Source organism: Oncorhynchus tshawytscha, linkage group LG18 (genome assembly GCF_018296145.1).
Source record: "Oncorhynchus tshawytscha isolate Ot180627B linkage group LG18, Otsh_v2.0, whole genome shotgun sequence".
Taxonomy (NCBI): domain Eukaryota; kingdom Metazoa; phylum Chordata; class Actinopteri; order Salmoniformes; family Salmonidae; genus Oncorhynchus; species Oncorhynchus tshawytscha.
The window spans coordinates 10,219,225-10,235,134 of NC_056446.1; the positions used below are offsets into that span (position 1 = coordinate 10,219,225).

General features: G+C 41.6%; 2 protein-coding genes across 2 annotated transcripts in view; one reads left to right on the forward strand and one right to left on the reverse strand.

Annotated features, from left to right (window-relative positions):
- The window catches only part of LOC112217467 (connector enhancer of kinase suppressor of ras 3), a 41,650-nt gene extending 36,923 nt beyond the window's left edge, over positions 1–4,727 (reverse strand). Inside the window, exon 1 of the mRNA XM_024377766.2 lies at positions 4,496–4,727. Coding sequence (XP_024233534.1) covers positions 4,496–4,547 — 52 coding nt within the window. The 5' untranslated portion in view covers positions 4,548–4,727. The remainder of the gene's footprint in view (positions 1–4,495) is intronic.
- Positions 4,728–8,221: 3,494 nt separating this feature from the next.
- Positions 8,222–15,910, forward strand: part of LOC112217468 (serine/threonine-protein kinase D3) — a 54,535-nt gene continuing 46,846 nt past the window's right edge. Inside the window, exons 1-2 of the mRNA XM_042300634.1 lie at positions 8,222–8,480; positions 8,916–9,744. Of these exons, the coding sequence (XP_042156568.1) occupies positions 9,442–9,744 (303 nt within the window). The 5' untranslated portion in view covers positions 8,222–8,480; positions 8,916–9,441. The remainder of the gene's footprint in view (positions 8,481–8,915; positions 9,745–15,910) is intronic.

Genomic DNA, 15,910 nt, shown 5'->3' on the forward strand with positions numbered 1-15,910 from the left:
CTCCAAGTGTATTTTAAATTAATATACTACATTAATATTAAGCGTTTGAAATTGAAGTACAGTTTTAATGAGTGTGTTTAAGTTTCATGATAGTGAACATATAGTATACTTAGAGACTGAAAAACAATACATTTTAAGTACACTCTTAATAAGTGTGTTGAAGTATGACGGTAGCATATTTATAGTATACTAAAATACTGAAAAAACAATTAAGTGTGTTGAAATGTAATGATATTATACTGTATTTATAGTATAGTTAAGATACAGTGCATTTGTAAAGTATTCAGACCCCTTGACTTTTCCACATTTTGTTATGTTACAGCCTTTTTCTTCCTCACACACAATACCCCATAATGACAAAGAAAAAACAGTGTTTTATACATGTTTGCTAATGTATTAAAAATAAAAAATGGAAATATAACATTTACAATAAGTATTCAGACCCTTTACTCAGTACTTTGTTGAAGCACCTTTAGCAGCGATTACAGCCTTGAATCTTCTTGGGTATGACGCTACAAGCTAGGCACACCTGTATTTGGGGAGTTTCTCCCATTCTTCTCTGCAGATCCTCTCTGTCAGGTTGGATGGGGAGCGTCACTGCACAGCTATTTTCAGGTCTCTCTTCGATCGGGTTCAAGTCCGGGCTCTGGCTGGGCCACTCCAGGACATTCAGAGACTTGTCCCGAAGCCAGTCCTGCACTGTCTTGGCTGTGTACTTAAGGTTGTTGTCCTGTTGGAAGGTAAACCTTTGCCCCCAGTCTGAGGTCCTGAGGGCTCTGGAGCAGGTTTTCATCAAGGATCTCTCTGTACTTTGTTCCGTTCATCTTTCCCTCTATCCTGACTAGTCTCCCAGTCCCTGCTGCTGAAAAACATCCCCACAGCATGATGCTGCCACCACCATGCTTCACTGTAGAGATGGTGCCAGGTTTCCTCTAGATGTGAAGCTTGGCATTCAGGTCAAAGAGTTCAATCTTGGTTTCATCAGAACAGAGAATATTTTTTCTCATGGTCTGAGTCCTTTAGGTGCCTTTTGGAAAACTCCAAGCAGGCTGTCATGTGCCTTTGACTTAGGAGTGGCTTCCGCCTGGCCACTCTACCATTAAGGTCTGATTGGTGGAGTGCTGCAAAGATGGTTGTCCTTCTGGAAGGTTGTCCCAATGTCAGAGTGACCATTGGGTTCTTGGTCACCTCCCTGACTAAGGCCCCTCTCCCCCGATTGCTCAGCTTTCCCGGGCGGCCAGCGCTAGAAAGAGTCTTGGTGGTTCCAAACTTCTTCCATTTAAGAATGATGTAGGCCACTGTGTTCTTGATGACCTTCACTGTTGCAGAAATGTTTTGGTACCCTTCCCCAGATCTGTGCCTTGACACAATCCTGTCTCTGAACTCTACGGACTATTCCTTCAACCTCATGACTTGGTTTTTGCTCTGACATGCACTGTCAGCTGTAGGACCTTATATAGCCAGGTGTGTGTCTTTCCAAATCATATCCAATCAATTAAATCTACCACAGGTGGACTACAATCAAGCTGTAGAAACATCTCAAGGATGTTGAGTCTCATAGCAAAGGGTCTGAATATTTCTGTATATATAAGGTATTTCTGTTTTTTTATTTTATTCTAAAAACCTGTTTTCGCATTGCCATTATGGTGTATTGTGTGTAGATTGATGAGGAACAACTTTCAATGAATCCATTTTAGAATGAGGCTGTAACGTAACAAAATGTGGAAAAAGTCAAGGGGTCTGAATACTTTCTGAATGCACTGTACATAGAAGCATAGCAAGTTCCTGCAGGATGAATCTTAGCTCAGAGCAGATGCCTGTTAAATACAGACAAGCATGGCTGATGAGTTCCTGCCGTAACCTTTTGACCCCGCTCACAGCATGATGCTGCGGACCTTTGTAGCAGAGCTCTTGTTCAGTCACCCCCTTTATTGTCTGGAATTACTGATTGGCCATTCATTGTCCCCACTCTAAAAGGGATGGGTACGGTCAGTAATAACAGAACAAAGCAGAGGGTTTTGTGGAGTTGGGCTGCATTGTTAATCGCCTATTGACAGAACAGAGCTCAATTCTACCATGATCAGTAGATACGGGAGGCAGAGATTTTGTGTACAAACACAGTACTTTTTAAACAGCCCTATATACCACCCATTTTAATAAACAAGTCGTGCATCTTTGTTTATTGTGCATTGGCTGTTCAGCTCATAGGGACTCTCTCTAGCTTGGCTCCTTAGGCAGATATAGAGACTGACTCAAGATGTACAATATGTAAATGTTATGCAACACATTAGCTTGATGGCTTGGCTCCTTTCATCGGTCCAAAACACTTTTTCAATTCATGACAGCAGCAGTACTCTAAATAAAGATAGCTTCCTTCATTGTCATCTCCTGACTGAATGCTAATTCATGGTCTCTGACGATCCACTCTTCCTAATGTGATGACCTGTTTTCAGGTCAAGCGTATCCTGCTGTTATCATTCATAGTTTAACGACACATGGCAATGAATATGAATACATGCCGTTAATTCTGACACAATGGCCAATGCTTGGTTGCATCCTATATGGTACCCTATTCCATATACAGATGTAGGATCTTAATTTGAGCCAGTTTTCCACAGAAGGAAAATAATCCTGCCACAACATGAAATTGGAATTATTATGTGGATTATAATTAATGGAAGTTTTGGTAGGGGTTGATACATTTTTCATAAGGGGTAATCAAGTCTGAAATGTCTAAGTGGAAATTAACTTCAGAAGCCTTTTTAAAAGTCAAATACACTGCAAGTGTTACATTCCATGAATTGCAGGAAAGTTCTCCTGCAAACAGGGTGATCAAGTTATGATCCTACATCTGTATAGTGCACTACTTTTGACCAGGGCCCCAGGACTCTGGTCAAAAGTAAGGGACTATAAAGGGAATGGGGTGCCATTTGTTTGTCCTGGTAGAAATCCTACAGATCAGATGCTGTCACATCAAACATAATCCCATAATTTAACTGGGACTACAGTAGGCTTATATTGTAAGGAAAGAAGCAAAGTGATAGATGCTGTCATGTCTATCACAATCCCATAGTTTATAACCAATATTGTTTTTACCGTAAGGGCATAAGCAAGGCTTTCCCTGGTTCAGTGTTGCTGGAATTACACTTGAGGGCATTTTTTTCCACAGCATGTATTTCCATTGGAATGAATATAATCAGCCTGAGTTATATTTAAGGCAATAGAAGTGTGTCTCTGACTTTCACACTGAGATGTCACCCTGCCTCCATAAGTTTAATGATCTCTATCAGAATGGAAAAGCGTGCAGTCTACAATAGAATCAACTCTGCATGGTGATGCATTGGGAATTTGAGGAATTTATTTTGTCATATATGACAGACAGGACAGGGGTAGGGGTTCATAACACCTTTTGAAACACACTGCCATGGTTATATTTTGGCACTATTCAAAGGAGCTAAGTGTGTGACATGGGTTTCATAAAGCCTAAAAGCGAAAAGGAATGTGCTGTTTTTAGATAAAAGTACTGTATTTGTGGAATCATATAAGATGACAGTTGAGCTTTGGTTCTCAACAACAGAAAATAGCGAGCTCCTTAGTAGCCTACCGACCTATACCTAAAGGAGCTCTGTTCAGTGCGCACGTGTACTTTAAAGTAAACATAAATAAACACTCCTCGCATTTGGCACATAATTTCCTCTCATCAAATCAAAATTTCTATGGATTTAAAGATTATACTTAATATCTCCCCTACAAAAAGCAATATAACACTTGCTTGTTACAAAGTTGCAATGCAACAACCACTTATAAGAGACACCGACACTCACCTGTAACTTTTGTGGACATTTATAACATATTCAATCAACGTTCTCAAAACGCAATTGAAAGTTGTTGGTTACTAAAAGCAATCAAAGTTAAAGCTAGAATCCTTCATTGAAAAAAGAACAGCGCTGCATCCCTGCCCCGGTTTTGCTAAAAAAAAAAAGCTAAGGGATGGATGGGACTGTAGAAATGTAACCACTCTCAAATTCATAGACAGCGCTATGGATGCATGGACTGACCATCCATGATATAAAAAGTATAGTTTTAACCATGTTTTGAGGCTGTACAGTGTTTGTTTTAATTTCCGTTGTTTACAGACATTTGTGTAAAACAATCTTCGATTTTTGGTTTTGATAGGGTATGACAATTGAACTGAGCTCATGGGACAATTCTAAGTTATATTCTTCAAAAATCAATGGGTATACATAATTAATTTATAAGTCAAAAAATGCATATAGCAATTAAGGATTATAGCTTCAAACCTAGTTTAAATTCTTCATTCTAAACATTAAACCATAAAGTTGTATTCAAACAGGCAATTAACTAGGCTATAACAACGAAATATATATAAAGTTAAACAGTATATTCATAAATAAATTAGGTTACACAGACATTATTATACTACGATTGGGAACAGTTTAACGTTATGTTATAATCAGCAAGGCACTCAACTCACCTCTCATCCAATCGACAACTTGTTTAGGGGTCCACTTCCTTATGGGATCCATTTCTTTGAAATTATGCCTGCAAAAATGTAACCGTCTTTTTCAGTAAGTCTTTGTCTTTTAAGCTAGTTTTGATGATAAATCAGTCAATCCACATAGTAATAGACCTGTAACTACAACGACATTGCATGGAAATAGTCCTAGCACTCTGCTCCCGCTACAGCCCCCAGCACCGACTGATCGCATGTGGGGAAACAACAAGTTTACAGTGAGTGCAGTAGCGCAAACATGAGAGAAGTTAGGGGCGGGAGTATCAGATTTCAGTGCGGGTCATCAACCACTACTCAACCAAAACCGTTACTGCTAGCAAGTGAGCTTTATCAATGCATGGGCTATTTAATAAGATACATTATATTGGAGGCAAATATAAAATATTATTGTGAAAACCTTTGAATGTATTACTCAACAGGTTTTTGTGAAAATAATCAAATATAGACTTCTAGGCCATACAATGTGCTAAATGGTTTCTTCAATTTCTTCACACTTCAAATTCACACACAACGTTTGGATCTGGTGGTATCTAATTAGACCCCACATCCTGTCTAAGTCTCAAAGCGTGAGTCTATTCATAAGTTGGGTGTTGCCTGGTATGACAATTAAATGTCCCCAAAGTTTCCCATGGGAAGAGTGATGTGGTGCCAGTGATATGGGTACGGGTTTTAAGGGGACGTTTAGGGTTCCATGGGTTCTGAGAAGAATGTTATGATGACAAGAGTGTAAATGAACAACAACAAAACAATTGTTTTATGTGTTGTGGGTGACATGTTTAATTGATTCAATCAATTCACAATGACATTTTTTCTTAGGTCGTTTATCCATGTCGGAGACTGGATAAAGGACAGGCGTCTGCTATAATACCTATAAACAATGTAGCCTATACATTTGCCTGGCAATTCCAATCCACAACTTGTTGAACGTTATGAGAAGTAATTGTTTCTTTAAGGAAAGACTGCCATCTTCTGACACCAGGAGAGAGGTTCTTTTTTGCTACTGTATTGACTAGCTGCACTGATCACTTGACTTCAGCAGTTTGAGAACCCTTACAGGGAATTCAATTCTAACTCCCCCAATACACCAACTCAAGAAATAAAGAATTTCTAGAATAAACAAAACATTTACATTTTGCACTCTATATGTGTGTGCAGAATAATAAACTGGCGATGTCACAAAGTTTTTTACAATTTTGGTCCTTGACTTGACGTGCCTCCACAACATACAATCTCCATCAATGTGTTTGTAAAGCCGGTTTCTTTCAGTGCTGAACGGTTCACACCTGCAGTGTGTCTAGATGTCCTGTGTTCATAAATCCTGTGTGACTGGTGTTCTGCTCTGTCGTGAGCACTGGCTCAAGCACGGCTTGACATAAGCTGGCAGAGACACTGGATGCATTCTAAATGGCACCCTATTCCCGGTATCGTGCATTACTTTTGACCAGAGCCCCTAGAAAACTGTTGCATTTCAAGACTTGCTGTTAAAAATAACACATTTGTCTTGACAGTCAACTTATTTTTCTGCTGACGATGGATCTTAGCTCTAAAACACTCTTTCTCCCTCTCCCTCTTCCTCTCCCTCTCTGTGAGCATGTTTGCAGGAGTGTGTGTAACCTGCGTAATCAAGGTTACGTCCCGAATGGCACCCTATTCCCTATATAGTGCACTTTTTTTTTTACCGGGGCCCATAGGTCTTTGTTCAAAAGTAGGGAATAGGATGCCAATTGGGATCTGATCAATGCCTCTCAGAGGGTGGTCTGAGTCTGGCACCAAGGTAGAGGAGAACTTGACTAAGAGGAACATCCATGGAGAGAGGATCTTCCTTCCTTTTCCAACTGAACCTGAGGTTTGGCGCTGACCTGTATTTTGTATTTCGACACACACTCAGATTCAGTTCCATCTCAGTCTGCTCGGTCTTCTCTTTCCTTTGTTTAATCTTTAACCTCCAACTACTGTGTTTCCTGAGGTATTTCCACACACACGCACGCACACACACACACACACACACACACACACACACACACACACACACACACACACACACACACACACACACACACACACACACACACACACACACACACACACACACACACACACACACACACACACACACACACACACACACACACACACACACACACACACACACACACACAACACACCACACACCAACACACCAACACACACACACACACACACACACACACACACACACACACACACACACACACACACACACACTCACACTCACACTCACACTCACACTCACACACACACACACACATCTATGGACCATTAGGCCAATGCTTTAGTATCAGGATTCCTGTGAAAGAGAATTATACAGTACCATGGCAACTAACTGTCAATATTTACAATACATTCTGGCCAGGTCCAGTGGCACCGCTGTGCAAATGTATACAGATGGAGATAAAAGGGGTTTGAGGTCGGAAACAATATGTATTATGCACGTAGCACAGGAAAATGGTTCTACTGCGGAGTCAAAGAACAAAGGATTACATAGGCTACTGGGTTCCTTTCTTGTAGCATGAAATGCACGAATCCTGCCAAAGTAGATTCCTACCAATATCTAGTAAGGTATTATTGCTCTTTAAAGAATGGAATTCAACTGAAAGCAAATAATGATAACAGGTGGATGTAATGTGAAAAGTAGACTAGTGAAAAACCCAATTCAAGTTGTTTCAGCAGCACTGATGATATCGAAGACTGAGGGCATGACTTAAGCAAACACAAGCCTAAAATATCATATTAATGCCATGCCTCCTTTTGGCAAAACTTTCACACACAAAAATCACACATTGCCACAGTCCAGTAGGCCCACATGAGTATAAAGGTGTAAAACAATCTATGTCAAATCCAATAGGTCTATTGCACAACACATGCATTAGTAGCATGGTCCCTGGAGCTTAGCTGTGCTTCACATATAGCCTCCACCCATCCCTGCTGTTCTGATGTGGTGCCAGCTTGAATGATTTGAATGATCAATCCCCTCCTTCAACAACCTCCACCACCGCCCTCACCAGGTTGATGGTCTTCAGAAGCTTCTGGAAGAAGAAGTGATGTTGTTTTAGATGGCAGATATGGTGTGCATTCCAATTGGCACCCTATTCCCTATATAGTGCACTACTTTTGGTGAGAGCACCATTGGCCCTGGTAAGAAGTAGTGCACTACAAATTGAATAGGGTGTAATTTGGGATGCATATATGACCTAGGTCAATATTTTGCTGCCTTGTAATGAAATGCAATGAATGAAAAGTACTGTCTCTACATGCAAAGGATACATGTAGACTAAATAACAATAACATACTTACTATATTATTGACATTGTATTCTGAGACAGTGTTCCACACACGGAGCTGAGTGAGACCTTGCCACCTTGCTACTGTAGCAGTAAAAGGCACGCTGTTATGGTAACAGGACAACAATGTAGCAAGAAGTTTTCATTTGCACCGTTAGAGGTCGCAGATACTACAGCCATCATAGAGTTTTGAGACAAATAACGGGATAAATAGCTGAGAAAATAGCTTATACCTCAAGGGCGTCACACACCCAAAGCTTGTCGGGTAATGTAGTTCTTCTTGTCTAGCTGCACCATCAAAGCTGGTGGGTGGAACAAAAACTAGAACTTCTAGTCCCAGAAAGTCCTGTGTTCTGTTGTTACCGAATGAGTGGGGACGGGAGTTACTATGGTGCGATAATAGGATACGCATGAACTGGTTGCGATCTGGCTACGGGAAAAAGTTTTGAGAGGAAAGTAACGGATAGTTGGCAAAATACTCTGGCTTCGCACTCAATGCCAAAATATAGAGTTTGGAGGCACACTGCCTTCGCGAATTCACAGTTCAAGCGTTCGAACTTCTTGGAAGATTGGAAATCAAACAAATGTTTAATCTCCAGAGAGCAAAAACCGCCGTTTTCGAAAAGGTAATGTACACGCCTATAGGCTTTATGGGTGAAGTTAAGCTATAGTGAACAATATCAAGCATAGCATAACAGTTACAAGCAATTGCATGAACATGTTTTACGTCTCCCATCCTAATGAGAGCACATATCCAGATGTGTCTCTTGGTTCCAGATGTTTGTTAGGCTAGTTGAAATTCCTTATGCAAAGGCACAACAAGTGATCATAGTAATACCACTAATAATACTGTTATTCTATTGTTGTAATGACAATATTATTATTACCCTTTAAAGGCGTTTTATTACATTATTGTGTACAGAACAAGCTGTTTCGCAGACTATTCATTGACAGTAAACTGTCGGCTAATCAATGAGCAATGATAATCTGGCGCATTGATCCGACCGGAGTGTCTCTCCCTTAGCCTACCTACTTTCATCGTTTGCTTTTTTTGTTGCCAGGTAATTTCTGGGGAATGACAAACGTTCCGCTACAAGGAGCAACTGATGAGAGCTGCTCTGTGCCTGTTTCTTCTACTCACCATAAGAACTGGCTGTTTCTGCCCTGCGGCTGAACATTCTCCAATGGTTGGGGGCTTTTGGAGTTTTGGCAGCTCGATTTTTTCCCTCCAGATACACCTGTGCTCAGAATGGTGTGCAGAGCTGAGAATGTGGGACGAATCAACAGGCTTTCGTTAAAACATGACTTACTGTTATGGATCTCATGTGAGCTGTCGAAGAGGAAACGTGTACAGGGCGCAAGTTACACTTCAGAGTAGGCCTACTTGTTTATTTCTATAGGGGTGGTGTTCACTATGATCTATTACTTATTCAACCGACTGGATATTATCCACAAGATGACCAAGATGCTTCAACATACCCGATGGCGCTGAAAAGAACTTGCGAGCTGCTCTTCTAAATAATACACGCTGTTCAACTTTGCGTCTTTACCCCGTCAAGAATCCGTCAAGAAGACATAAACCAGCCAATGTCTGCCTGCAGCAGTTCGTCCCTTCCGCCCTTACCTAGACTTTACCCCCTCTCTGTGGCCCCCCACCCAGTGGCCCCACCGACTCCCTCGCCGTCTCCAAGCCCGCCGGCAACGCTCTACGGTCGGCTGTCAAATGGGAGTCTCAGCGCCCCGAGCCCCACCAACTCCCAGTGCTCTTTCCACGGGGTGTCTTTTCTCCTCCAGATCGGACTCACCAGGGAAACGGTGAACTTGGATGCCAGCGATCTGTCCGGGCTAGCTGCGGTGAAGGAGCTTGTATGTTCAATAGTGGATCAAAAGGTAAATACAGTCTCTAATCATTTATGGGCAGTAGTGTACAATAGCATAGTCCTCCTCATGATGTATGTGGGTATGCATGAAGACATGCACTTCATTTCATTTCATGTCATACTTCATTGCTTTGTAGTCTACACTCTAGACTAGGGCTCTTCCAACCCTGTCCCTGGAGAGCTACCATCCTGTAGGTTTTAGCTCCAACCCCTAATCTAGCGCACATGATTCTAATAATTAGCTGGTTGATCAAGTGAATCAGGTTAGCTACAACTGGGGTTGCATTGAAAACCTACAGAAGGGTAGCTCTCCAGGAACCGGGTTGGAGAGCCATGGTATAGGCTATAGTGTTACTGATTACATATTTGAAACGGAATGTTTGAAAGATCTTGTTGGTTTCCAAGGGTTTCACGGCTCACATTTGCACTGTTTTTTGTAGTAATTACTGTTTTATAGACCGTAAACATGTGTTGTATTATACCATGACGTGTGGCATTATATTTAAGCAATAAGGCCCGAGGAGGTGTGTTATATAGCCACGGCTAATGGCTTTTCTTAGACACAACGCAGCACGGAGTGCCTGGACACAGCCCTTAGCAGTGGTATATTGGCCATATACCACAACCCCCCCCCGAGGTGCCTTATTGCTATCATAAACTGGTTACCAACGTAATTAGAACAGTAAAAATAAATGTTTTGGCCTACCCATGGTATACGGTCTGATATAACACAGCTGTCAGCCAATCGGCATTCAGGGCTCGAACCACCCAGTTTATATTATAAAACGAGCACCAGTGTGGGATAAAAAAGATGCATTTGATGAAAAGAGAGCAACAGTATATAGTTGTGGTTTTCACATGTGTTATCTTGTGTTTAAGTTTCTGCTATGAACGGGACACTTGTGTTTTGCACACAATAGATGCTCCAGTGGTTGTTTAGCTGAGAGGCAGTTTCTCCCTCCTGCCTTTGCAATACATTGAAATACTGTGGTAGGCAATGAAAAACGGAAGACACGGTATGCACACCAGAGTACACTACATTACTCAACAACATATTCACTTTTTTCCTGTAAGCTACATTTAAATAAGTGAATTTGTCCCAATACTTTTGGTACCGTAAAATGGGGGGGACTATGTACAGAAAGTGCTGTAATTTCTAAACGGTTCACCCGATATGGATGAAATTACCCTTAAAATAAAGCTTAACATCACAGTCATTGTATCATTTCAAATCCAAAATACTGGAGTACAGATCCAAAACAACAGACATTTTCATTGTCCCAATACTTTTGGAGCTCGCTGTAGAGGGCTTTATCACCAGAGTACACTACATTACTCAACAACATATTCACTGGTTACCATTCGCAGTTTGTCTTTGTGTAACAATTACACAGAGTAATGTAAAACGCTGTTTTTTTCTGGTATGGTTCTTGAATAAGGGCAGAAACACAACCTTTTGTTATGATGATGGTTGACTGACGCGACAGCAATGACACAACTGAAATGCATGTAGGTAAAACTCACTCTCACTTCTTTTCTGTTTTTTTTAATGGCCGTGTTAGATTTCACAAGGGAAAGCAAAGGAAAGCATTGTAACATAACATGGTTCATAGTAGTGCAACATCACATCTTTTCTCTTCCTCAATCTAAACATACAGTGTATATCATATAACTGCATGGATATGGTGAAAGAGTGGACAATGAGGTTGCTTGGCCTTCAATAATGCACTAAACAATACCCTTACATCTAGTATAGAAGACATGAAATAAGAATAGAATGTTTCTGAACACTTCTACATTCATGTGGATGCTACCATGGTTACGGATAATCATGCATGAATCGTGAATAATGATGAGTGAGAAAGTTACAGATGCACAAAGATCCTCTCCTCAAAACATGCTAACCTTAAGGCCTCCCGAGTGGCGCAGCGGTCTAGAGGCATCACTAAAGACCCGGGTTCGATCCTAGGCTGCGACGCAGCCGGCCGCGATACAGGGAGACCCATGAGGCGGTGCACAATTGGCCCAGCAATTGTGTTTTGTGCCGGCCGGGATGTCCTTGTCTCATCGTGCTCTAGCGACTCCTTGTGGCAGGTTGTGCGCATGCATGCTGACTTCGGTCACCAGTTGTACGGTATTTCCTCCGACACATTGGTGCGACTGGCTTCTGGGTTAAGCGAGCTGCGAGGCTTGGCAGGGTCCTGTTTCGGGGGACGCATGGCTATCCCGAATCCGTACGGGATAGCCATGCGATGGGACAAGACTGTAACTACCAATTGGATATCACGAAAAAGGGGTAAAAAGTACCAAAAAAAGTCTTGCTAACCTCTCACTGTTACAAATAACAGAGGTTAGCATATGATATTTATGCCTCTATCTTCCTCACTCATCATTACATCATTATTCACAATTCATGTTATCCATAATCATGGTAGTATCATCCACATTAATGTAGAAGTGTTCAGAAACTTATTCTATACTTATGTACAATAAAATGGACTCCAAAATGACACAGTACATTATTTACCATTCATTTCTATACGGCACAACACAATCCGAACAAACTGCAAATGAAGTCACAAACTTCATTTAGTCATTGCGTGCTAGGAATATGGGACCAAATGGGCGGACTAAACGTTCATCCCCCCCCGCCTCTTATAAAACATTTGATCTCATGTCCAAAATGCTGGAGTATAGAGCCAAATTAAAAGTTGTAGCTTCACTGTCCAAATAAATACATAGGGGAGTGTATATCCACTATCCATATTATCTGGGTCAACAATACAACTTCATCACATTAATGATGGTGGTTCATACCAGAAAGAGATGCTTATAAACTCTCTCACCACTTCACTTTCAGAGAATACGAGCCCAATGGGCCCTGGTCAAAAGTAGTGAATAGGGTGCCATTTGTGACGCAACCCCAGTGTGGGAGTATTGAAACTCCGGGACTATATTTACTGTAGGTCAGGCCATGTAATATTTGTGATCCTGTAGGAGGGGTGGAGGGGAACAGGGACTGTCCCCCGGGGGTCCAGGAAGCCAGTGGGGAAGTTCCCCTCCCCTGCAGGCCGCCATACTGTTCAGGGCCGCCTCTGCCTGCCCTGCTCGGCTCCGTAGTCACCCCCGGCCTCCCTGTCCTGTCACACAACACAGCTCCAGGTTGATGTACACTGCAGGCCGCAGACAGAGAGATGGTAGTGTGTTAAAAATGTAGTTTATTTATTTAGAGTGAGGGGGGCCGACAGGTGAGAAGGGCCAAGACAAGATTTGTACCCACGTTGCCAGAAAGTTGTGTGTTTTGGAATTTCCTTGAGGCTACAACTGCTAAGTCAGTTGATGATTGTTGCAAGAGTGGGGGAGAAGTAAATCAGATTCTGGCTATTCAATTTCTCTATCAGCCATTCAAATGCGACAGTATATGAAGAGCATGAAATAGAGCGACTTACTCAGAACGAGGGGAAAATAATCTGCTTACAGCGTTTACCACTGATTATATTTTTCATTAATGTATAACAGCATTTTAGATCTGCTTACCACGAAGTGCAATTGAGCAAAAGGAACTGAATTGCAGATTGCTGACCTATTCCTTAATGTCCAAACAAATGCACTTTGCTCTAATAAAAAGATCAGTCTGTCTTGCAAACTCTTAACCCAGTGTTGGAACTAAAGAATTAAAATGTACTAGAACTGTAATGATTCACTCCATCGCATCATTCTATTGCTGTGGTTCAGAGGTCGTCATCCTTCACCATCATTTTCGTCAGTACTGAAAACCAATGGCTAATGGCGATATTATTCTAGGGTCTTTTTGTGCAGCCCCCATTAAGCACAAGGGCTTATAGAGTATCAGCCCTCAGGTTGAGGCACAGGTCTTGTTTAGCGTGAGCCAGTTAAATTGGTCCTGGAGATATGGCTCCTTGCCAATGAATGCAATAATAATGGTCACCAATGGTGTCTTTTTGTGTTCTTAGTTATCAAATGCTCAGGGAGCTCTTCCTACACCTGATTATTGAATAGGGGAAGTCCAGCAAGTCTTTGGACAAAGCTGTATTATTTTTAAAACCCTATGACATGAGTTGTTAATATGTTATATACTAAGTAACTTCCATAATTCCGGCTTTGTTATTATGGCCGTTATTCGACCACATGCATTGTGTGACATGAATGACATGTCAAGGTGACTGGAGCCATGGAACTATGCTGTTGGTGTATGAATGACTGACCACCCACCCCCCTCCCCCACTCCTGCATGTGGAGCTGAGTATGTGATTCCTGCTCAAAGTACCACAGGCTAATCATTTGTTTCAGCCAGTGCACAGGACAAGACTGGAACAGCAGAGAGAACAACGATTTAACTACAGATGCAGGATCTTAATTTGATCACCCTTTTGTTGCCGAGAATTGTCCTGCACAACCTGCAGTGTAATTAAGGTGTAAAAAAGGCTTCTAACTGTAAAATGACAGACTTGATTTGCCCAAACGAAAAATGTATCAAACCCCTACATTCTAATCCACATTCTAATCCACATTTCCTGTTTCTGCAGGATTATTTCCCTACTGTAGCAAACTGGCTCAAATCAAGATACTACATCAGATCCTGGTTTGTACTTCCTTGATGAAGTTCTCTCTCTCCCAATTTCTCATTAGTCCTGTAACTGCATCTGATGGTGTGGTATCATTGTATGAACATGACCGAGGTCCTTCTCTCTCGTATGAATACCACCTTTTCAATAGGCTCTGGTAAGAAAGTAGTGCATTGTTATAGGGAATATGTGGATTGAAGAGCAAAGATGAAAGCGAGAGAAAGGGAGAGAGAGTGGGATAGAGAGAAAGTGCAAGAGAGAGCGAGCGAGAGAGAGAGAGGGTGGGAGGGAGAGAGAGAAAGAGAGAGCGGGAAAGAGAGGGACATTTCACCCTGCAGACCATATTCAATTCAGGGATGGCCCATAGAGAATAACATGTTTCTCTTAGGGCGTATTATCAAGATTAGATAAGTGCAAATGGCAGCTGATTGTGATGACTCTGGTTGCGACTGAGCTTGTATTATTAGAGCCAGTTCACGGGGGGCAATCCGGAATCTCTCTACGCTTTAATTCATTGATGATGCTGCTGCTCCTTGTATGTTGGAGAATAAGAATTACAATGGAATTACCTTTCTTTGAGCATTTTGTTTAGTACCATTGCATGGTTCCTAATGATTTCTATAAACTTTTATGATTGCCCTTTTTATTAATAAACCAGGCCTAATACTGACGGAGGCACTATTATTTTATCATTTCCACAAATCATGATTTAAAAAAAAAAATGTTGACCTTTATTTAACTAGGCAAGTCAGTTAAGAACAAATTCTTATTTTCAATGACGGCCTAGGAACAGTGGGTTAACTGCCTTGTTCAGGCGCAATAGAGTACATATAGAGCCCTGGGGGATTTGGTGAAATCAGTTGAGCAGGTTTTCATTGTTCAATTTTTGTGATGTTCGTTCCTGTTACTTAGCATGATCCCCAGAATGGATGATTGTGCTTGGTGGGATTCTCTGTCCGTTCTAACTCTAGCTCAATGCGTTAGTGCGACCTGCTAATGTTCAGGAAGGTTAAGCGCTAGCCACGCTAACAGATCTACGTCCGACTATGTTGACATACTCCCTCTTCATTGGACAGGCAAGGGTCGTTGTCACATTCCTGAGGAATGTGTTCAGCTTTAAGGGCTTCGATCTCTGTATGAGCCTTGGGCCTTCCTTAACATCCCTGGCCTGGCTGCATCCCAAATGGTACCCTATTACCTATAGAGTGCACTACTTTTGACCAGAGCTCTGGTCAAAAGTAGTGCACTACAGCTGTAGCATCTTAACTTGAGCCAGTTTGTTACAGCAGGAATATAATCCTGAAGCAACTGGAAATGTGAATTATTATGTGGATTATACTTCCTGGATAGTTTTTGTAGGGGTTGATACATTTTTCACAAGCGGAAAATCAAGTCCTACAAACTTTAGACGTCTTTCTAAACCTCAGATACATAACACATTTTAAATTTGCTGCATTGCAGGAAAATTCTCCTGCAACAGGGTGATCAAATTAAGATCCTACATCTGTATACAGGGGAGGGGGTGACCTGTTTTATGGAGGAAACTGCTGAGGGGCTTAGAACTCGTCTGAAATCCCTATTCAGACTATG